At 45.1% G+C, this 24,845-nt stretch overlaps 1 protein-coding gene across 1 annotated transcript in view; it reads left to right on the top strand.

Annotated features, from left to right (window-relative positions):
• Window positions 1-24,845, top strand: part of LOC115206740 (contactin-5-like) — a 503,383-nt gene that overhangs the window by 206,331 nt on the left and 272,207 nt on the right. The window contains exons 3-4 of the mRNA XM_029773946.1: window positions 6,856-7,074; window positions 19,174-19,297. Coding sequence (XP_029629806.1) covers window positions 6,856-7,074; window positions 19,174-19,297 — 343 coding nt within the window. The remainder of the gene's footprint in view (window positions 1-6,855; window positions 7,075-19,173; window positions 19,298-24,845) is intronic.

The raw sequence follows: 24,845 nt of genomic DNA, 5'->3' as shown, positions 1-24,845 counted from the left end.
AGAACGTTCTCCACGGCGTCTCCAGACTCTGTCACGTCTGTCACATGTGCTCAGTGTGAACCTGCTTTCATCTGTGAAGAGCACAGGGCGCCAGTGGCGAATTTGCCAATCTTGGTGTTCTCTGGCAAATGCCAAATGTTCTGCACGGTGTTGGGCTGTAAGCACAACCCCCACCTGTGGACGTTGGGCCCTCATACCACCCTCATGGAGTCTGTTTCTGGAGGTCATTTTGCAGGGCTCTGGCAGTGCTCCTCTTGCTCCTCCTTGCACAAAGGCAGAGGTAGCGGTCCTGCTGCTGGGTTGTTGCCCTCTTACGACCTCCTCCACGTCTCCTGATGTACTGGCCTGTCTCCTGGTAGCGCCTCCATGCTCTGGACACTACGCTGACAGACACAGCAAACCTTCTTGCCACAGCTCGCATTGATGTGCCATCCTGGATGAGCTGCACTACCTGAGCCACTTGTGTGGGTTGTAGACTCCGTCTCATGCTACCACTAGAGTAAAAGCACCGCCAGCATTCAAAAGTGACCAAAACATCAGCCAGGAAGCATAGGAACTGAGAAGTGGTCTGTGGTCCCCACCTGCAGAACCACTCCTTTATTGGGGGTGTCTTGCTAATTGCCTATAATTTCCACCTGTTGTCTATTCCATTTGCACAACAGCATGTGAAATGTATTGTCAATCAGTGTTGCTTCCTAAGTGGACAGTTTGATTTCACAGAAGTGTGATTGACTTGGAGTTACATTGTGTTGTTTAAGTGTTCCCTTTATTTTTTTGAGCAGTGTGTATATATATATATATATATATATATGTTTTAACCTTTTATTTAACTAGGCAAGTCAGTTAAGAACAAATTTGTATTTACAATGCCGTCCTACACTGGTCAAACCCGGACGACGCTGGGCTAATTGTGTGCCGCCCTATGGGACTCCCAATCACGTCCGGTTGTGAGACAGAATGGATTCAAACCAGGGTGTCTGTAGTGGCACCTCTAGCACTGACATGCAGTGCCTTAGACCGCTGCGCCAACCGGAAGCCCAGGTGAGCCAAGGTTTAATCATTGTCTCTGTGACTCTGCTCTGATCCATCCACCAACCTTTATTCATTATCTCTACTGTTGGACTCAGCTCTGATGTACACTACCGTTCAAAAGTTTGGGGTCACTTGGAAATGTTCTTGTTTTTGAAAGAAAAGCACATTTTTCGTCCATTAAAAGAACATCAAATGGATCAGAAATACAGTGTAGACATTGTTAATGTTGTAAATGAGTACAGAGGCCCATTATCAGCAACCATCACTCCTGTGTTCCAATGGCACGTTGTGGTAGCTAATCCAAGTTTATCATTTTCAAAGGCTAATTTATCATTAGAAAACCCTTTTGCAATTATGTTAGCAAAGCTGAAAACTGTTGTTCTGATTGAAGAAGCAATAAAACTGGCCGCCTTTAGACTAATTGAGTATCTGGAGCATCAGCATTTGTGGGTTCGATTACGGGCTCAAAATGGCCAGAAACAAAGACCTTTCTTCTTCAATCTATTCTTGTTCTGAGAAATGAGGGCTATTCTATGTGAGAAATTGCCAAGAAACTGAAGATCTCTTACAACGTTGTGTACTACTCCCTTCACAGAACAGCGCAAACTGTCTCTAACCAGAATAGAAAGAGGAGTGGGAGGCCCCGGTGCACAACTGAGGAAGAGGACAAGCACATTAGAGTGTCTAGTTTGAGAAACAGACGCCTCACAAGTCCTCAACTGGCAGCTTCATTAAATAGTACCCTCAAAACACCAGTCTCAACGTCAACAGTGAAGAGGCGACTCCGGGATGCTGGTCTTCTAGGCAGAGTTGCAAAGAAAAAGCCATATCTCAGACTGGCCCCCGAAAAAGAAAATGTTAAGATGAGCAAAATAACAGACACTGGACAGAGGAACTCTGCCTAGAAGGCCAGCATCCCGGAGTCTCCTCTAGACTGTTGACGTTGAGACTGGTGTTTTGAGGGTACTATTTAATGAAGCTGTCAGTTAGCTCTGTGTGCAGCAGGTAACTAATTGGCTCCTGTTCAAATAACAAATTCTCCGCTTATCCACTGTCAAACTCAGACATCTTTAATTTTAAATAGATTCTCGCTCGCCTTTCCTCGTTCAAGTTTCCTGGCATATGAAATACCCACTGCATGTTGATTAAGCCTTAATGGAATTATGAAGAAGTAGAGTGATGGCCTACTTTACATTTTCAGAGAGCGGCAGACAGCAGCTCACCGTTATGATCTTTTAACATACTTTATCCAAAAGGGAGAAGTAAACAATCTGATCAACCTTTCAGTCACTTTGATTAGACAATCTGATCAACCTTTCAGTCACTTTGATTAGACATTCTCTCAGCCGCTCATTCTTTGCAGTCTTTTCCCACCTGCATGCAATATCATTCGATTTTTCTAATTTACTGTTATTGTTATCCTCTGTAGCTCAGTTGGTAGAGCATGATGTTTGCAACACCAGGATAGTGGGTTCAATTCCTGGGACTACCTATACGTAAGATGGATGCACACATGACTGTAAGTTGCTTAGGTTAGAAGTGTTTTTCTAAATGGCATATATATTTATTAAATATGATATTATTTCCACTCATACAAACATAGTGGAATGTTTTGTTTTTCTTTATTGATGTGTCAGAACAGACTTTTTCAAATGGACTTGAATCTAAAAATAATGTTACATTCGATTAACTCAATTACCAAAACAATCCTTGACTTAATTAGCTAAAAATATAAACTTTTCCTAAGGTGTTAGGTCTAGGTTTAGGGTTAGGGCTAGGGTTAGGGTTAGGGTTAGGGCTAGGGCTAGGGCTAGGGCTAGGGTTAGGGCTAGGGTTAGGGTTAGGGCTAAGGCTAGGGCTAGGGCTAAGGCTAGGGCTAAGGCTAGGGCTAACCCTAAGGTGTTAGGGCTAGGTTTAGGGTTAGGGCTAGGGCTAAGGCTAGGGCTAGGGCTAAGGCTAGGGCTAAGGCTAGGGCTAACCCTAAGGTGTTAGGGCTAGGTTTAGGGTTAGGGCTAGGGCTAAGGCTAGGGCTAGGGCTAAGGCTAGGGCTAACCCTAACCCTAAGGTGTTTAGTAAATCTCTTCTGGTGAACCATGATTTATTCCATTGTGTTGTTCAAGTGGAGTATGGTTGGTGAGTCGAGGTGTGCTGATACTGCTGTGCTATGATGCTGTGTTGCTACCATGCTGTGTTGCTACCATGATGTGTTGTCATGTGTTGCTACCATGATGTGTTGCTACCGTGATGTGTTGCTACCATGCTGTGTTGCTACCATGATGTGTTGCTACCATGATGTGTTTCTACCATGATGTGTTGCTACCATGATGTGTTGCTACCATGATGTGTTTCTACCATGATGTGTTGCTACCGTGATGGGTTGTCATGTGGTGTTGCTACCGTGATGGGTTGTCATGTGGTGTTTCTACCATGCTGTTTTGTTGTATTAGGTCTCTCTTTATGTAGTGTTGTGTAGTCTCTCGTCACAATGTGTGTTTTGTCCAACAATAGTTTTTTTAATCCCAGCCCCCGTCCCGGCAGGAGGCCATTTGCCTCTTGGCAGGCCGTCATTGTAAATACTTTTTTTTTTTTTAATTGACTTGCCTAGTTAAATAAAGGTTCAAATATAACATTTCACTGAGCAGCCATTACAAACACAGGTTGTAAAACAGTGATCTCTGAGGTCATTACAGAAAATACCATAAATGTGACTGGTGGAGGAGAGATGTGACTCTGGTGGAGGAGAAATGTGACTGGTGGAGAAGAGATGTGACTGGTGGAGGAGAGATGTGACTGGTGGAAGAGAGATGTGACTCTGGTGGAGGAGAGATGTGACTCTGGTGGAGGAGAGATGTGACTCTGGTGGAGGAGAGATGTGACTGGTGGAGGAGAGATGTGACTCTGGTGGAGGAGAGATGTGACTCTGGTGGAGGAGAAATGTGACTCTGGTGGAGGAGAGATGTGACTCTGGTGGAGGAGAGATGTGACTCTGGTGGAGGAGAGATGTGACTGGTGGAGGAGAGATGTGACTCTGGTGGAGGAGAGATGTTACTGGTGGAGGAGAGATGTGACTCTGGTGGAGAAGAGATGTGACTCTGGCAGAGGAGAGATGTGACTGGTGGAGGAGAGATGTGACTGGTGGAAGAGAGATGTGACTCTGGCGGAGGAGAGATGTGACTGGTGGAGGAGAGATGTGACTGGTGGAGGAGAGGTGACTCTGGTGGAGGAGAGATGTGACTGGTGGAGGAGAGATGTGACTGGTGGAGGAGAGATGTGACTCTGGTGGAGGAGAGATGTGACTGGTGGAGGAGAGATGTGACTGGTGGAGGAGAGATGTGACTGGTGGAGGAGAGATGTGACTGGTGGAGGAGAGATGTGACTCTGGTGGAGGAGAGATGTGACTCTGGTGGAGGAGAGATGTGACTGGTGGAGGAGAGATGTGACTGGTGGAGGAGAGATGTGACTGGTGGAAGAGAGATGTGACTCTGGTGGAGGAGAGATGTGACTGGTGGAGGAGAGATGTGACTGGTGGAGGAGAGATGTGACTGGTGGAGGAGAGATGTGACTCTGGTGGAGGAGAGATGTTACTGGTGGAGGAGAGATGTGACTCTGGTGGAGGAGAGATGTGATTCTGGCAGAGGAGAGATGTGACTGGTGGAAGAGAGATGTGACTCTGGCGGAGGAGAGATGTGACTGGTGGAGGAGAGATGTGACTGGTGGAGGAGAGGTGACTCTGGTGGAGGAGAGATGTGACTGGTGGAGGAGAGATGTGACTGGTGGAGGAGAGATGTGACTCTGGTGGAGGAGAGATGTGACTGGTGGAGGAGAGATGTGACTGGTGGAGGAGAGATGTGACTGGTGGAGGAGAGATGTGACTCTGGTGGAGGAGAGATGTGACTCTGGTGGAGGAGAGATGTGACTGGTGGAGGAGAGATGTGACTGGTGGAGGAGAGATGTGACTGGTGGAAGAGAGATGTGACTCTGGTGGAGGAGAGATGTGACTGGTGGAGGAGAGATGTGACTGGTGGAGGAGAGATGTGACTGGTGGAGGAGAGATGTGACTGGTGGAGGAGAGATGTGACTGGCGGAGGAGAGATGTGACTCTGGTGGAGGAGAGATGTGACTCTGGTGGAGGAGAGATGTGACTGGTGGAGGAGAGATGTGACTGGTGGAGGAGAGATGTGACTCTGGTGGAGGAGAGATGTGACTGGTGGAGGAGAGATGTGACTGGTGGAGGAGAGATGTGACTGGTGGAGGAGAGATGTGACTCTGGTGGAGGAGAGATGTGACTCTGGTGGAGGAGAGATGTGACTCTGGCGGAGGAGAGATGTGACTCTGGCGGAGGAGAGATGTGACTCTGGCGGAGGAGAGATGTGACTCTGGTGGAGGAGAGATGTGACTCTGGAGGAGAGATGTGACTCTGGTGGAGGAGAGATGTGCTGTGCCCTGGAGAAGAGACATTCTGTAATGATCTTGAAACGTTACAGTTTTATTACATTTAGTTGTCCCCGTCTGCCTGGGAAAGAAGTACTCCAATTATTTTATGACAGTTGTCAATCTCTCTAGAGAAATAAAATATTATCTACTTACTGCTAGTTGTGCCCACAAGGTATCAGCAACATTTTGACGATATGGTCTTTGTCAGTTGTCAAACCTTCCCCACAGACTTTTTAGTGCACCAGCCAGACATTTTATAATAGTTTTAATTGTTTAATGAAGCTTTGAAAAATATCAGACTTTGGTATTCTCTGGTTGTGTCACGCCCTGACCTTAGAGAGCCTTATTATTCTCTATGTTTGGTTAGGTCAGGGTGTGACACGGGTGGGAAATTCTATGTTTTCTGTTTCTTTGTTTTTGGGCCAGTGTGGTTCCCAATCAGAGGCAGCTGTCTATCGTTGTCTCTGATTGGGAATCATACTGGCCCAAAAACAAAGAAACAGAAAACATAGAATTTCCCACCCATGTTTTCCACCTGAGTTTGTGGGATCTTGTTTTCTGTTTAGTGTCTGTGCCTGACAGAACTGTGCGCTTTCGTTTTTGCTTGCGTGTTTTGTGAATAAAAGAATCATGAACACTTTCCACGCTGCGCTTTGGTCTACTCTTCCTACCACCAACGAGAGCTGTTACAGGTTGTTAAAGTAATCTTTGGAAGACCAAGTGAGCTGAGGCTAAGGAAACATCGTGTAAAAGAATGATTGGATAGGCCGGACATCTGTAGTTTACACTTAAAATGGATACATGCTGTTATACAACCCACTATCAGGGAACTAGGCAAGACCCAGATGCAGACACAGGAGGCAGATGGTTTGAGTCATTCATATTTATTCATAATCCAAAAAGGGAAGGCAAGAGAATGGTTGTGGACAGGGAAAAAGTCTAAACCAGTTCAGAGTCCAGGAGGTACAGAGTATGGCAGACAGGCTCGAGGTCAGGGCAGGCAGAATGGTCAGGCAGGCGGGTACAGAGTCCAGAAAACAGGCAAGGGTCAAAACCGGGAGGACTAAAAAAAGAGAATAGGAAAGGCTGGAGCACGGGGAAAAACACGCTGGTTGACTTGACGAACTAGCACAGAGAGACAGAAAACACAGGTTTAAATACCCAGGGGACAATGGGGAAGATGGGAAACATCAGGGATACACCAGGGATAACAAGTGACACCTGGAGGGGGTGGAGACAATAACAAGGACCGGTGAAACTGATCAGGGTGTGACTCACAGTATTTAGAAAAACTTTTTAGAAAAATATATACTGTATGTTGCACAGTGTCAGGTAAATAAGCCTTTCAAATGTAGCTCACTTCATATTCCCTCCTTCTATGTGTTGCAGATTTTTCCAAAACTGTAGCATGGAGGCAAGTGTCATACGCAGCAGTGTTGAGAATGAAACCGGTCAGCTCGTCGTCACTGCTAAGTTCACGGCCACAGCTTCGACACGGACATGACCACGGTGTAGGGATTTTGACTCCTGACTGGCCGGCATCCTTCTCCAACCATCACCTGTCTGCCCTCAGTCTGCTCAGCTCCCAGGAGGAATACAGTAGCCAAGGTCAGTCAGACCAACCCTAACCTTCAGTCTGCTCAGCTCCCAGGAGGAATACAGTAGCCACGTTCAGTCAGACCTAACCCTAACCTTCAGTCTGCTCAGTTGGTAGAGCATGGTGTTTGCAACGCCAGGGTTGTGGGTTCGATTCCCACGGGGGACCAGTACGGAGAAAAATTTATGAAATGTATGCATTCACTACTGTAAGTCGCTCTGGATAAGAGCGTCTGCTAAATGACTGAAATGTAAATGTAGGAATACAGTAGCCAATGTCGGTCTGTCCCTTACGAAAAAAGATTGCAGTCAGAGTGCAATATAACTGCAGTACACTGTAGTACAATTGTAGTCAGAGTGCAGTATAACTGCAGTATGCTTCAAATACTGTGTCCAAAACAACAGCCTTTTTTACTGCTGTAATTTTTCAGTGTGACTGCAGTTGCAGGGCAGCATAACTGCAGTTAAACTGCAGTAAACTACAGTTATTCTGCAATTACTGCGCCCAAAATACCAGTTGACTGCAGTTACTGCACTTTTATCAGTTAGACCTGGCGGGGATACAATAGTTGTGGAATCTTCTAAATCAGAAGGATACCAGATGGTAAGGGTTTGCATTTCCTGGAGTATTGCATTTCTTCCATTGTATTATACTATACTTTAGCCACACCGATTCTATTTCTATGACTTTAACAGAGTTTGATTGAACTTTCCTGCCACAATGGAACCAATGGACTGGTCAAATCAAATGTATTTGTCACATGGTTGGTAAACAACAGGTGTAGACTAACAGTGAAATGCTTACTAGTCCAGGAAATACAACACCTTCCCATCAGGAACTTTGGCCATCTAAATCAAATGCTAAAAGTTGTTTAATGATTTGAAATAATACATGAACCCGTCAAGGACCACTTTGAAAAGTGTTTTAATTAATGCATTTAAGCGCTATAGTCTGGTGCCCCAATGTACAGGTTGTTGTATACTTTTCTTACCCAATTCAATGAAATTCACCTCTGCAGAGTGAGAGTCAGCGTTACTAGTCCAGCTCCATTGGGGTGCTCCATCCCTGTCTCTGCCAAGCTCAGCCTGCCCTTCAGACTGCATGGACATGGATGCTTCCTGCTTGGTTAGACCCTGGGATGCATCCCAAATGGCACTCTGTTCCCTATATAGTGCACTACTTTGACTAAAGCTCACTACTTTTGACCAGGGCTCTGGTCTAAAGGAGTGCACTCAATGGGGAATAGGGTGCCATTTGGGATGCATCCCCGGTCAGTCCGGAAATTAATCCCACCTATCCATCATAGACTGTGGATAGTATGTCGTGACCCGATTCCTGCCCTCTGTGAAATTGAAGAGGGATCATGGCAATATCTGCCCCTCCCTGAACTCCCTGGACACCCTGAACTCCCTGGACTCCCTGGACTCCCTGGACTCCCTGAACTCCCAGGACTCCCAGGACTCCCATGACTCCCTGGACTCCCTGAACTCTCTGAACTCCCAGGACACCCAGGACACCCAGGACTCCCTGGACTCCCTGGACTCCCTGAACTCCCTGAACTCCCAGGACTCCCTGGACTCCCAGGACTCCCAGGATTCCCAGGACTCCCAGGACTCCCTGGACTCTTGTCACTGTAGGAGGAGAGAAGATGGATTTGTCAATAAGGGAAGTATTTTTTTCTAGGAGCCAGGGAGGCACACTGTGACTGACTACAGCTGGAACACACACAAGGTTTCTATATTGGTCTGTGACTGACTACAGCTGGAACAAACACATGGTTTCTATATTGGTCTGTGACTGACTACAGCTGGAACAAAAACATGGTTTCTATATTGGTCTGTGACTGATTACAGCTGGAGCAAACACATGGTTTCTATATTGGTCTGTGAATGACTACAGCTGGAACAAACACATGGTTTCGATATTGGTCTGTGAATGACTACAGCTGGAACAAACACATGGTTTCTATATTGGTCTGTGAATGACTACAGCTGGAACAAACACATGGTTTCTATATTGGTCTGTGAATGACTACAGCTGGAACAAACCCATGGTTTCTATATTGGTGTGTGACTGACTACAGCTGGAACAAACACATGGTTTCTATATTGGTCAGCTCTATCCTGTCCTAGATGTATCCGTGTTTCTGGAGAAGATAAAGACATCTAATATTTTAACATTTTCCGACAACATAGAACTGCCAAAGGGGGCGGAGTTAGCCTGCAGAGTTCTGTCATACTATCCAGGTCTGTGCCCCAAAAATTTGAGCTTCTACTTTTAAAAATCCACCTTTCCAGAAACAAGTCTCTCACCATTGCCGCTTGTTATAGACCCCCTTCAGCCCCCTGCTGTACGTTGGACACCATATGTGAATTGATTGCCCCCATCTATCTTCAGAGTTGATAGTGTTAGGTGTTATGCTTAACACCCCGGCCGTCCTACAATCTAAGCTAGATGCCCTCAATCTCACACAAATCATCAAGGAACCTACCAGGTACAACCCTAAATCTGTAACCATTGGCTCCCTCTTAGATATCATCCTGACCAACTTGCCCTCTAAATACAACTCTGCTGTCTAAAACCAGGATCTCAGCGATCACTGCCTCTTTGCCTGCGTGTCTTCAACCAGGATCTCAGCGATCACTGCCTCATTGTATCCTGCCTTCCAGGATACAGGCCCGGGTATCCCGGAAAGATATTGACCTCATCCCGTCAGTAGAGGATGCCTGGTTGCTCTTCAAAAGTGCTTTCCTCACCATCTTAAATAAGCCTGCCCCGTTCAAGAAATGTAGAACTAAGAACAGATATAGCCCTTGGTTCACCCCAGACTTGACTGCCCTTGGCCAGCACAAAAATATCCTGTAGTGTTCTGCATTAGCATTGAATAGCCCCCGCGATATGCAACTTTTCAGGGAAGTCAGGAATCAATATACTCAGTCAGTTAGGAAAGCTAAGGCTAGCTTTTTCAAATAGAAATTTGCATCCTTTAGCACTAATTCCAAAAAGTTCTGGGACACTGTAAAGTCCATGGAGAATAAGAGCACCTCCTCCCAGCTGCCCACTGCACTGAGGCTAGGAAACACTGTCACCACCGATACATCTACAATAATCGATCATTTCAATAAGCATTATTCTACGGCTGGCCATGCTTTCCACCTGGCTACCCCGTCCAACAGCTCAGCACCCCCTGCAGCAACTCGCCCAATCCCCCCCTCTTCTCCTTCACCCAAAACCAGACAGCTGATGTTCTGAAAGAGCTGCAAAATCTGGATCCCTACAAATCAGCTGGGCTAGACAATCTGGACCCTCTCTTTCTAAAATGATCTGCCAAAATTGTTGCAACCCCTATTGCTAGCCTGTTCAACCTCTCTTTTGTATCGTCTGGGATCCCCAAAGATTGGAAATCTGCCCCGGTCATCCCCCTCTTCAAAGGGGGAGACACTCTAGACACAAACTGTTTTAGACCTATATCCATCCTGCCCTGCCTTTTATAAAATCTTTGAAAGCCAAGTTAACAAACAGATCATCGACCACTTCGAATCCCACCGTACCTTCTCCACTATGCAATCTGGTGTCCGAGCTGGTCATGGGTGCACCTCAGCCGTGCTCAAGGTCCTAAACGATATCTTAACCGCCATCGATAAAAGACAGTACTGTGCAGCCGTCTTCATCAACCTGGCCAAGGCTTTCGACTCTGTCAATAACCGCATTCTTATCAGCAGACTCAACAGCCTTGGCTTCTGAAATGACTATCTCGCCTGGTACACCAACTACTTCTCAGACAGAGTTCAGTGTGTCAAATCGGAGGGCCTGTTGTCCGGATCTCTGGCAGTCTCTGTGGGGGTGCCACAGGGTTAAATTCTCGGGCCGACTCTTTTCTCTGTATATATCAGTGATGTTGCTGTTGCTGCTGGTGATTCTCTGATCCACCTCTATGCAGATGACACAATTCTGTATACATCTGGCCCTTCTTTGGACACTGTGCTAACTTCTTGGGGCTATGCGGGACGCTTGCGTCCCACCCACTCACCAGCCAGTTGAATCCTGTGGCGCGATTTTCAAATCCCTTAGAAATCCGAAAACTTCAATTTTTCAAACATATGACTATTTTACAGCTATTTAAAGACAAGACTCTCGTTAATCTAACCACACTGTCCGATTTCAAAAAGGCTTTACAACGAAAGCAAAACATTAGATTATGTCAGCAGAGTACCCAGCCAGAAATAATCAGACACCCTTTTTTCAAGCTAGCATATAATGTCACAAAAACCCAGAACAGAGCTAAATGCAGCACTAACCTTTGATGATCATCAGATGACACACCTAGGACATTATGTTATACAATACATGCATGTTTTGTTCAATCAAGTTCATATTTATATCAAAAAACAGCTTTTTACATTAGCATGTGACGTTCAGAACTAGCATACCCCCGCAAACTTCCGGGGAATTTACTAACAATTTACTAAATTACTCACGATAAACGTTCACAAAAAGCATAACAATTCTTTTAAGAATTATAGATACAGAACTCCTCTATGCACTCGATATGTCCGATTTTAAAATAGCTTTTCGGATGAAGCACATTTTGCAATATTCTAAGTACATAGCCCAGCCATCACGGGCTAGCTATTTAGACACCCACCCAGTTTAGCCTTCACCAAAATCACATTTACTATAAGAAAAATGGTCTTACCTTTCCTGTTCTTCATCAGAATGCACTCACAGGACTTCTACTTCAATAACAAATGTAGGTTTGGTCCCAAATAATCCATCGTTATGTTCCATCAGCGACGTTTTGTTCGTGAGTTCTAGACACTATCAGAATGGTAAATCACGGTCGTGCGCATGGCGCATAACGTGACAAAACATTTCTAAATATTCCATTACCGTACTTCGAAGCATGTCAACCGCTGTTTAAAATCAATTTTTATGCAATTTATCTCGTAGAAAAGCGATAATATTCCGACCGGGGATCTGCGTGTCTGTAAACAGAGGGAAAAACAGAAAGGCGGGGCGGCTAGTGCCCGCGCCTAAGCCCTTTGTCCTCTGATAGACCACTTAGCAAAAGCGCTCGTGTGTTTCAGCCAGGGCTTTGAATTACGTCATTCAGGTTTTTCCTGGGCTCTGAGAGCCCATTGGAGCCGTAGGAAGTGTCACGTAACAGCAGAGATCCTTTGTAATAGATAGAGATTACAAAGAAGGGGAAGAAATGGTCAGACAGGGTACTTCCTGTACAGAATCTTCTCACGTTTTGGCCTGCCAAATGAGTTCTGTTATACTCACAGACACCATTCAAACAGTTTTAGAAACTTTAGGGTGTTTTCTATCCATATGTAATAAGTATATGCATATTCTAGTTACTGTGTAGGAGTGGTAACCAGATTAAATCGGGTACGTTCTTTATCCGGCGGTGTTAATACTGCCCCCTAGCCCTAACAGGCTAACAAACCTCCAAACGAGTTTCAATGACATACAACACTCCTTCCGTGGCCTCCAACTTCTTTTAAATGCTAGTAAAACTAAATGCATGCACTTCAACGGATTGCTGCCCACACCCGCCCGCCCGACTAGCATCACTACACTGGACGGTTCTGACTTAGAATATGTGGACAACTACAAATACCTAGGTGTCTGGTTAGACTGTAAACTCTCTTTCCAGACTCAAATTAAGCAGCTCCAATCAAAAATTAAATCTAGTATCGGCTTCCTATTTCCCAACAAAGCCTCCTTCACTCATGCTGCCAAACATACCCTCATAACTGACTATCCTACCGATCCTTCACTTTGCGATGTAATTTACAAAATAGCCTCCAATACTCTACTCAGCAAACTGGATGTAGTCTATCACAGTGCCATCCGTTTTGTCACCAAAGCTCCATATACTACCCACCACTGCGACCTGTATGCTCTTGTTGGCTGGCCCTCACTACATATTTCGGGGGAAGGGGGGGGGAGGAGGAGTAGGATGGGAGGGGAGGGGGAGGAGGGGGGGAAGGGGAGAAAGAGGGAGGGGAGGAGAAGGGGAGGACATCTGTTAGTGGTACTAAGGGGAGGCTGGTGGTATCATGTCAATCTGTTGGTGGTACTAAGGGGAGGCTGGTGGTATCATGTCAATCTGTTAGTGGTACTAAGGGGAGGCTGGTGGTATCATGCATATCTGTTAGTGGTACTAAGGGAAGGCTGGGGGGTATCATGTCAATCTGTTAGTAGGGTGCGATCACAACTTCTACAATTATTTAGACTTTTTATTTCTTATTCAGAGTAGTTCAACCTTGGTTCAACCTTGGCTTATGTGGGTGAAAAGACAGAAACTGAACTGTGTTCAGTTTCTTGAACTGTGTTGTAATTTTTACATTTACATTTTAGTCATTTAGCAGATGCTCTTATCCAGAGCAACTTACAGTAGTGAATGCATACATTTCATACATTTTGTTCTCCGTACTGGTCCCCCGTGGGAATCAAAACCACAACCCTGGCGTTGCAAACACCATGCTCTACCAACTGAGCCACACCGGACCAACTGTCTTGCTGTATAAATATGTCACAAGTATTTTTCTTTCTACATATTCTCTGACAAAGCTGTGTGTGTTTTCAGCATGTCTCTTCATAATTTTTCCCATCTATTTCAAAGCCTTGAAATTCAAAGACCTTTTCTATCTTAAATTAGACTGTATTTATCCTGTCCAGTGGTGTTATTTTCCTCTTTCAGTTTTTTTCTGTGTGAGTGTTTCTGTGTGAATAGGGACAGGAATGCGTTACTCCTAGACTGCTAGCTTCCTGCTAGTGGGGACATGACAGCGTTACTCCTAGACTGATAGCTTCCTGCTAGTGGGGACATGACAGCGTTACTCCTAGACTGCTAGCTTCCTGCTAGTGGGGACAGGACTGCGTTACTCCTAGACTGCTAGCTTCCTGCTAGTGGGGACAGGACTGCGTTACTCCTAGACTGATAGCTTCCTGCTAGTGGGGACATGACAGTGTCACTCAAAGGCTGCTAGCTTCCTGCTAGTGGGGACATGCCAGCGTTACTCCTAGACTGCTAGCTTCCTGCTAGTGGGGACATGACAGCGTTACTCCTAGACTGATAGCTTCCTGCTAGTGGGGACAGGACTGCGTTACTCCTAGACTGCTAGCTTCCTGCTAGTGGGGACATGACAGCGTTACTCCTAGACTGATAGCTTCCTGCTAGTGGGGACATGCCAGCGTTACTCCTAGACTGCTAGCTTCCTGCTAGTGGGGACAGGACAGCGTTACTCCTAGACTGCTAGCTTCCTGCTAGTGGGGACATGACAGCGTTACTCCTAGACTGATAGCTTCCTGCTAGTGGGGACATGACAGCGTTACTCCTAGACTGATAGATTCCTGCTAGTGGGGACATGACAGTGTTACTCCTAGACTGCTAGCTCCCTGCTAGTGGGGACAGGACAGTGTTACTCCTAGACTGATAGCTTCCTGCTAGTGGGGACAGGACAGTGTTACTCCTAGACTGCTAGCTTCCTGCTAGTGGGGACATGACAGTGTCACTCATAGGCTGCTAGCTCCCTGCTAGTGGGGACAAGACAGCGGAATAGAGTACCAGAGCCCAGCACTATAAAGGGAATAGAGTACCTGAGCCCAGCACTATAAAGGGAATAGAGTACCTGAGCCCAGCACTATAAAGGGAATAGAGTACCAAATGTACAAAATCAGCAGGGGATCAAATACTTTTTCCCCTCACTGTATAAAGTGAACAGGGTACTATTTATGATGTACCCCTCCTCTCATCTCCATGTCTTTAAGCACAATCTCTTCTGACTGGAACTCAACTCACATCACCGCTAGCTAGCTGCTTTTAGCAACCCCATTTGATGCAAAGGATTAATGGCCAGTAATCAAAGTGGAGAGCACTCTACTTCTCCAATAATGTCCAACCAAGGCCTGCAGTGTTGTTGTGGCTTGTCTTATGTAGAAAGGACCAGAACAAATGTTTCCATTTAGATCAACTCGTGTGGTGTTTGTATTTCAGGCTAGTTGATGATGATGATAATAATAATAACAATATTAATAATAACAATAATAGTAATAGTAATAATAGCAACAATAATATAGTAATAATAATAGTAATAACAATTATAATGGTACTATGAATAATATGAAGAATATCAATAATAATGGTAATAATAATAATAACAATAATAGTAATAGTAACAGCAATAATAATAATTCATAATGATAATAACAATTATCATAACAATAACAACAATAATAGCAATAATAATAACAATAATAGTAATAGTAACAGCAATAATAATAATTCATAATGATAATAACAATTATCATAACAATAACAACAATAATAGCAATAATATTAACAATAATAACAACAATCATAATACTAACAGCAATAACAATACTACTAATAATAACAATAATAATAGTAATAAAACATATATAATAATAATAACAAGAATAATAATAGTAATAATAATAATAACACCAATAATAATAATATGAATAATAACAATAATATGAATACTACTAATAATAATAATAATGAATTATAATAACAATAATAATAATAGTAATAATATCAATATTAATAATATGAATACTATGAATAATAACAATAATAATATGAATAATACAAATATTAATCAATAATAACTATAATAATTTGAATAATAATAATAATAACAATACTTGTAATATGAGGTCATTTTATCTACCTTTTGTTTAATTGACTGATTGTAGCTGTCACTCTGTAGAAGGGTCTGCTAAATAATGATGTACTGTGTCAGATTGACATGTAACAGTGCATGTAGGGAATTAGTTGACAGGCAGGCAGTGTAAATGTATTGTTTTGATTCTAAGTTGTGGATGGTTTATTGAGCACTCAAACACAGGGAATGCCTCAGGCAATGATTTTCTTCTCACTCCAAGGAAGTGACCCTTGTTATCGGTGATTGTGTCAATTTAGCAACCTAGACCGGAAGAGAAGCATTGGTGATTTTCTTCTGTCACTCTGACTTTCTCATTTCAATCTCAAAGTCACTGTCACATTGCTGCTTCAGGAATAATTGTGTTGTTGTTGAACAATGGACTACATTTTCTACTTCTGTGAAGTCCCTGGCTGTTGTTAACACTGTCACCCTTACCTGATGTACCACTGGATTAGGAGTCCCTGGCTGTTGTTAACACTGTCACCCTTACCTGATGTACCACTGGATTAGGAGTCCCTGGTTGTTGTTAACACTGTCACCCTTACCTGATGTACCACTGGATTAGGAGTCCCTGGTTGTTGTTAACACTGTCACCCTTACCTAATGTACCACTGGATTTAGATTAACCTCGGAGTTGAAACCAAGTGTACATCCCAAATGGCATCCTATTCCCTACAAAGTGTGATACTTTTGATCAGAGTCCTATGGATCATGGTCAACATTAGTGCACTATAAATTAAATAGGGTGCTATTTGGAATGAAGGTGTTATGTTCCTTTTCCCCGACTGCAAATTGCTTTGTTGTATTGTGAGAGATTGAGCGGAGGGCAGTTGGATTGAGCGGAGGACAGTTGGATTGAGCGGAGGACAGTTGGATTGAGCGGAGGACAGTTGGATTGAGCGGAGGACAATTGGATTGAGCGGAGGACAGTTGGATTGAGCGGAGGGCAGTTGGATTGAGCGGAGGACAGTTGGCTTGAGCGGAGGACAGTTGGATTGAGCAGAGGACAGTTGGATTGAGCGAAGGACAGTTGGATTGAGCGGAGGGCAGTTGGATTGAGCGGAGGGCAGTTGGATTGAGCGGAGGACAGTTGGATTGAGCGGAGGACAGTTGGATTGAGCGGAGGACAGTTGGATGGAGCGGAGGGCAGTTAGATTGAGCGGAGGACAGTTGGATTGAGCGGAGGACAGTTGGATTGAGCGGAGGACAGTTGGATTGAGCGGAGGACAGTTGGATGGAGCGGAGGACAGTTGGATGGATCTTCCTTTTCCTTTATTGATCTATTCTCCTGATTTATGTATAACTCTAGAGAGATTTATTTCCCTCATGGATCTGCATTCTACTGACAACATGCTGCTGAGATTACATGTCCTCCCAGTGACAAAAACCAAGGCCATTTTTGTCAGAAGATCATTCTTAACTTTTTTATTGCAGTGGGCTAAATCAGGGCCACACAGAGTGATTATTGGTAGTCTGAAACAAATCTACTTTGAATCCAAAGTATAAACCTCAGACATGATTATGGGCTTTAAAAAAAGACCACCTGTACGAAGTCGAAAATAGAGTTGAAACGTACAACATTTAGATTTTGCATCCCAGTATTACACTTTATATACAGTACCATTCAAAAGTTCGGACACACCAACTCATTCAAGGGTTTTTCTTTATTTTTACTATTTTCTACATTGTAGAATAATAGTGAAGACTTCAGGACTATGAAATAACACATGGAATCATGTAGTAACCAAAAGTGTTAAACAAATCAAAATATATTTTATATGTGAGATTCTTCAAAGTTGCCACCCTTTGCCTTGATGACAGCTTCGCACACTCTTGGCATTCTCTCAACCAGCTTCATGAGGTAGTCACCTGGAATGTATTTCAATTAACAGGTGTGCCTTGTTAATAGTTAAATTGTGGAATTTCCTTCCTTCTTAATGCGTTTCAGCCAATTAGTTGTGTTCTGACAAGGTAGGAGTAGTGTACAAAAGATAGCCCTATCTGGTAAAAGACCAAGTCCATATTATGGCAAGAACAGCTCAAATAAGCAAACACAAACAACAGTCCATCATTACTTTAAGACATGAAGGTCAGTCAATCTGGAAAATGTCAAGAACTATGAAAATTTGTGCAGTTGCAAAAACCATCAAGCGCTTTGATGATACTGGCTCTCATGAGGACCGCCACTGGAAAGGAAGACCAAGAGTACCTCTGCTGCAGACGATAAGTTCATTAGAGTTACCAGCATCAGAAATTGCAACAGACACTGTTCAGAGGAGACTGCGTGAGTAAGGCCTTCATGGTCGATTTGCTGCATAGAAACCAATATGAAGAAGAGACTTGGATGGGCCAGGCTTCCAAGTGGCACAGCGGTCTAAGGCACTGCATCTCAGTGCTAGAGGCGTCACTACAGACCCTGGCTTGATGCCGGGCTGTTTCACAAGCGTCTGTGATCGGGAGTCCCATAGGGCAGCGCACAGTTGGGATCAAACCCTCCCCTCCGAGTTAGGGGAGGGTTTGGCCGGAGTAGGCCGTCGTTGTAAATTAAGAATTTGTTCTTAACTGACTTGCCTAGTTAAATAAAGGTTGAAAAGAAACATGAGCAATGGACATTAGACTGGTGGAAATCTGTCCTTTGGTCTGATGAGTCCAAATTTGAGATTTTTGGTTCCATGTTGAGCTGATTCGTATTGAGCTGATTCGTATTGAACTGATTCGTATTGAACTGATTCGTATTGAACTGATTCGTATTGAACTGATTCGTATTGAACTAATTCGTATTGAACTGATTCGTATTGAGCTGATTTGTATTGAGCTGATTCATTATTGGCATATTGAGCTGATTCATATTGAGCTGGAAGTAGAAGAAAAACGATTGTGAGTTTTCCCTCAAGTCAAGAGAATTAGAGTAAGGTACAAATTCAAACAGAGATGACCTGGTCAAAAGTAGTGCACTATGTAGGGAATAGGGTGAGATAATGTAGGGAATTGGGTGAGATAATGTAGGGAATAGGGTGAGATAATGTAGGAAGGTGATGTTCTCCGTTCAGAATCTGAATATCAGCCCATTGCTCAGTTAGCGACACCACGTCCACCTCTGGTAATAGAATAATTCAGTACTGTTGTAACTCCCTCTAAAATCATCTGATTTAACACTGAATTATGTAGTGTTGTAACTCCCTCTAAAATCATCTGATTTAACACTGAATTATGTAGTGTTGTAACTCCCTCTAAAATCATCTGATTTAACACTGAATTATGTAGTGTTGTGACTCCCTCTAAAATCATCTGATTTAACACTGAATTATGTAGTGTTGGTGTAGCTCCTAAAACCATCAGACGTTTCGGTGGTGACCTTCTTCAATGTGTGTATCTCCCTCAAACTCTTCTGTCTTCTCCGTGTTTTAGAGAGTGAAGAGTTTGGGCCGGTGTTTGTCCAGGAACCACATGACGCCATCTTTCCGTTGCACTCTGAGGAGAAGAAAGTGATGATGAGCTGTGAAGCCAGAGGCAACCCTGTACCTGCATACAGGTATGACTCTCTGTCTCTCTGTGTCTCTGTCTTTGTCTCTCTCTGTCTCTCTGTCTGTCTCTCTGTGTCTCTGTCTTTGTCTCTCTGTCTCTCTGTCTCTCTGTCTTTGTGTCTCTCTCTCTGTCTCTTTGTCTCTCTCTCTGTGTCTCTGTCTCTCTCTTTCTCTCTGTCTCTGTCTGTCTCTGTCTCTGTATCTCTCTTTCTCTCTCTCTGTCTGTGTCTGTGTATCTGTGACTCTGTCTCTTTCTCTCTGTCTGTGTCTCTCTGTGTGTCTCTCTCTCTGTGTCTCTGTCTCTGTGTCTGTGTCTCTCTGTGTGTCTCTCTCTCTGTGTCTCTGTCTCCGTGTCTCTGACTGTCTGGAAGGCGAGCAGGCCAGAGGTGGATGAACGCAGTGCCCTTGTTTGGGTGTAGGGCCTGATCAGAGCCTGAAGGTACGGAGGTGCCGTTCCCCTCACAGCTCCGTAGGCAAGCACCATGGACTTGTAGCGGATGCGAGCTTCAACTGGAAGCCAGTGGAGAGAGCGGAGGAGCGGGGTGACGTGAGAGAACTTGGGAAGGTTGAACACCAGACGGGCTACGGCGTTCTTGATGAGTTGTAGGGGTTTAATGGCACAGGCAGGGAGCCCAGCCAACAGCGAGTTGCAGTAATCCAGACGGGAGATGACAAGTGCCTGGACTAGGACCTGCGCCGCTTCCTGTGTGAGGCAGGGTCGTACTCTGCGAATGTTGTAGAGCATGAACCTACAGGATCGGGTCACCGCCTTGATGTTAGTGGAGAACGACAGGGTGTTGTCCAGGGTCACGCCAAGGTTCTTAGCACTCTGGGAGGAGGACACAAGGGAGTTGTCAACCGTGATGGTGAGATCATGGAACGGGCAGTCCTTCCCCGGGAGGAAGAGCAGCTCCGTCTTGCCGAGGTTCAGCTTGAGGTGGTGATCCGTCATCCACACTGATATGTCTGCCAGACATGCAGAGATGCGATTCGCCACCTGGTTATCAGAAGGGGGAAAGGAGAAGATTAATTGTGTGTCATCTGCATAGCAATGATAGGAGAGACCATGTGAGGATATGACAGAGCCAAGTGACTTGGTGTATAGTGAGAATAGGAGAGGGCCTAGAACAGAGCCCTGGGGGACACCAGTGGTGAGAGCAAGTGGTGCAGAGACAGATTCTCGCCACGCCACCTGGTAGGAGCGACCTGTCAGGTAGGACGCAATCCAAGCGTGGGCCGCGCCGGAGATGCCCAGCTCGGAGAGGGTGGAGAGGAGGATCTGATGGTTCACAATATCAAAGGCAGCAGATAGGTCTAGAAGTATGAGAGCAGAGGAGAGAGAGTTAGCTTTAGCAGTGCGGAGAGCCTCCGTGACACAGAGAAGAGCAGTCTCAGTTGAATGCCCAGTCTTGAAACCTGACTGATTAGGATCAAGAAGGTAATTCTGAGAGAGATAGCAGGAGAGCTGGCCAAGGACGGCACGTTCAAGAGTTTTGGAGAGAAAAGAAAGAAGGGATACTGGTCTGTAGTTGTTGACATCGGAGGGATCGAGTGTAGGTTTTTTCAGAAGGGGTGTAACTCTCGCTCTCTTGAAGACGGAAGGGACGTAGCCAGCGGTCAAGGATGAGTTAATGAGCGAGGTGAGGTAGGGGAAAAGGTCTCCGGAAATGGTCTGGAGAAGAGAGGAGGGGATAGGGTCAAGTGGGCAGGTTGTTGGGCGGCCGGCCGTCACAAGACGCGAGATTTCAGAGGGGAGAGGGGAGAGGGGAGAAAGAGGTCAAAGCACAGGGTAGGGCAGTGTGAGCAGGACCAGCGGTGACGTTTGACTTAGCAAACAAGGATCGGATGTCATCAACCGTCTTTTCAAAATGGTTGACGAAGTCATCCACAGAGAGGGAGGAGAGGGGGAGGGGGATTCAGGAGGGAGGAGAAGGTAGCAAAGAGCTTCCTAGGGTTAGAGGCAGAGGCTTGGAATTTAGAGTGGTAGAAAGTGGCTTTAGCAGCAGAGACAGAAGAGGAAAATGTAGAGAGGAGGGAGTGAAAGGATGCCAGGTCCGCAGGGAGGCGAGTTTTCCTCCATTTCCGCTCGGCTGCCCGGAGCCCTGTTCTGTGAGCTCGCAGTGAGTCGTCGAGCCACGGAGCAGGAGGGGAGGACCGAGCCGGCCTGGAGGATAGGGGACAGAGAAAATCAAAGGATGCAGAGAGGGAGGAGAGGAGGGTTGAGGAGGCAGAATCAGGAGATAGGTTGGAGAAGGTTTGAGCAGAGGGAAGAGATGATAGGATGGAAGAGGAGAGAGTAGCGGGAGAGAGAGAGCGAAGGTTGGGACGGCGCAATACCATCCGAGTAGGGGCAGAGTGAGAAGTGTTGGATGAGAGCGATAGGGAAAAGGATACAAGGTAGTGGTCGGAGACTTGGAGGGGAGTTGCAATGAGATTAATGGAAGAACAGCATCTAGTAAAGATGAGGTCAAGCGTATTGCCTGCCTTGTGAGTAGGGGGGAAGGTGAGAGGGTGAGGTCAAAAGAGGAGAGGAGTGGAAAGAAGGAGGCAGAGAGGAATGAGTCAAAGGTAGACTTGGGGAGGTTAAAGTCACCCAGAACTGTGAGAGGTGAGCCATCCTCAGGAAAGGAACTTATCAAGGCGTCAAGCTCATTGATGAACTCTCCAAGGGAACCTGGAGGGCGATAAATGATAAGGATGTTAAGCTTGAAAGGGCTGGTAACTGTGACAGCATGGAATTCAAATGAGGAGATAGACAGATGGGTCAGGGGAGAAAGAGAGAATGTCCACTTGGGAGAGATGAGGATTCCAGTGCCACCACCCCGCTGGCTCGATGCTCTAGGGGTATGGGAGAACACGTGGGCAGACGAGGAGAGAGCAGTAGGAGTAGCAGTGTTATCTGTGGTAATCCATGTTTCCGTCAGCGCCAGGAAGTCTAGGGACTGGAAGGTAGCATAGGCTGAGATGAACTCAGCCTTGTTGGCCGCAGACCGGCAGTTCCAGAGGCTGCCGGAGACCTGGAACTCCACGTGGGTCGTGCGCGCTGGGACCACCAGGTTAGAGTGGCAGCGGCCACGTGGTGTGAAGCGTTTGTATGGCCTGTGCAGAGGGGAGAGAACAGGGATAGACAGACACATAGTTGACAAGCTACAGAAGAGGCTACGCTAATGCAAAGGAGATTGGAATGACAAGTGGACTACACGTCTCGAATGTTCAGAAAGTTAAGCTTACGTTGCGAAAATCTTATTGACTAAAATGACGAAAATGCTAGCTAACTAACACTAACACTACACTAATCAAGTCGTTCCGTTGTAATGTTATAGTTTCTACAGTGCTGCTAGTCGGTAGAGGTTGGCTATTATACAAAAGCAACTTTGTAGCTAGCTAACATAACACTAATCAAGACGTTCCTTTGTAATGTATTTAGTTTCTACAATGCTGCTCGTCGGTAATAGTTGGCAAGGTATGGAACAATGGCGTCGCGGGGGACGGAAATAGCTGGCTAGCTAACCTCGATAATTACTAAACTACACAATTATCAAGCTATGACAAAGACAACTATGTAGCTAGCTAGCTAACACTGCACTAGTCAAATCGTTCCGTTGTAATGTATTAGTATCTACAGCGCTGCTAGTCGGTAACGGTTGGCTAGCTAGCAAACCCACTAGCTAGCAGTGGGTTTGGTGACTAGGTGTGTTGACTAAGTCTGGAGTCTGGACAAGGCGTCGCGTCGCGGCTGGTTAGCTAACCTCGATAATTACTCTAAACTACACAATTATCTTAGATACAAAGACAGCAAAGACAACTATGTAGCTAGCTAACTAACACTAACACTACACTAATCAAGTCGTTCCGTTGTAATGTAATAGTTTCTACAGTGCTGCTAGTCGGTAGAGGTTGGCTAGCTAGCAGTGTTGACTAGCTAGCAGTGTTGACTACGTTAGGAGGACGAAAAAAAATAGCTAGCCTCGATAATTACTCTAATTACTCTAAACTACACAATTATCTTTGATAGCTAAGAAAAATTGCTCAGATCAAACAAGCCAAACCGTTGTAATGTAAAGAAGTGTAATATTACCTGTGGAGCGAAGCGAAGTGTGACTGCTCGCTCCGGACCGGAAGTATCTTGACAAAGAAATGATCAGTCTATCATTTTAATGGTAGGTTTATTTGAACAGTGAGAGACAGAATAACAACAAAAAATCCAGAAAAACGCATGTCAAAAATGTTATAAATTGATTTGCATTTTAATGAGGGAAATAAGTATTTGACCCCCTCTCAATCAGAAAGATTTCTGGCTCCCAGGTGTCTTTTATATAGGTAACGAGCTGATATTAGGAGCACACTCCAGTCCGCAGAAGCAATCAATCAATCAGATTCCAAACTCTCCACCATGGCCAAGACCAAAGAGCTATCCAAGGATGTCAGGGACAAGATTGTAGACCTACACAAGGCTGGAATGGGCTACAAGACCATCGCCAAGCAGCTTGGTGAGAAGGTGATAACATTTGGTGGGATTATTCACAAATGGAAGAAACACAAAAGAACTGTCAATCTCCGTCGGCCTGGGGCTCCATGCAAGATCTCACCTCGTGGAGTTGCAATGATCATGAGAATGGTGAGGAATCAGCCCAGAACTACACGGGAGGATCTTGTCAATGATCTCAAGGCAGCTGGGACCATAGTCACCAAGAAAACAATTGGTAACACACTACGCCGTGAAGGACTGAAATCCTGCAGCGCCCGCAAGGTCCCCCTGCTCAAGAAAGCACATATACATGCCCGTCTGAAGTTTGCCAATGTCAGATGAGACCAAAATGGAGCTCTTTGGCAGCAACTAAACTCGCCGTGTTTTGGAGGAGGAGGAATGCTGCCTATGACCCCAAGAACACCATCCCCACCATCAAACATGGAGGTGGAAACATTATGCTTTGGGGGTGTTTTTCTGCTAAGGGGACAGGAGAACTTCACCGCATCAAAGGGACGATGGATGGGGCCATGTACCGTCAAATCTTGGTTGAGAACCTCCTTCCCTCAGCCAGGGCATTGAAAATGGGTCGTGGATGGGTATTCCAGCATTACAATGACCCAAAACACACGGCCAAGGCAACAAAGGAGTGGCTCAAGAAGAAGCACATTAAGGTCCTGGAGCGGCCTAGCCAGTCTCCAGACCTTAATCCCATAGAAAATCTGTGGAGGGAGCTGAAGGTTCGAGTTGCCAAACGTCAGCCTCGAAACCTTAATGGCTTGGAGAAGATCTGCAAAGAAGAGTGGGACAAAATCCCTCCTGAGATGTGTGCAAACCTGGTGGCCAACTACAAGAAACGTCTGACCTCTGTGATTGCCAACAAGGGTTTTTCCACCAAGTACTAAGTCATGTTTTGCAGAGGGGTCAAATACTTATTTCCCTCATTAAAATGCAAATAATTTTATAACATTTTTGACATGTGTTTTTCTGGATTTTTTGTTGTTATTCTGTCTCTCACTGTTCAAATAAACCTACCATTTAAATTCTAGACTGATAATTTCTTTGTCAGTGGGCAAATGTACAAAATC

This window comes from Salmo trutta, chromosome 13 (genome assembly GCF_901001165.1).
Source record: "Salmo trutta chromosome 13, fSalTru1.1, whole genome shotgun sequence".
Taxonomy (NCBI): domain Eukaryota; kingdom Metazoa; phylum Chordata; class Actinopteri; order Salmoniformes; family Salmonidae; genus Salmo; species Salmo trutta.
Note: the sequence above shows the minus strand (reverse complement) of the source record. Positions and strands in the feature narration are given on the sequence as shown.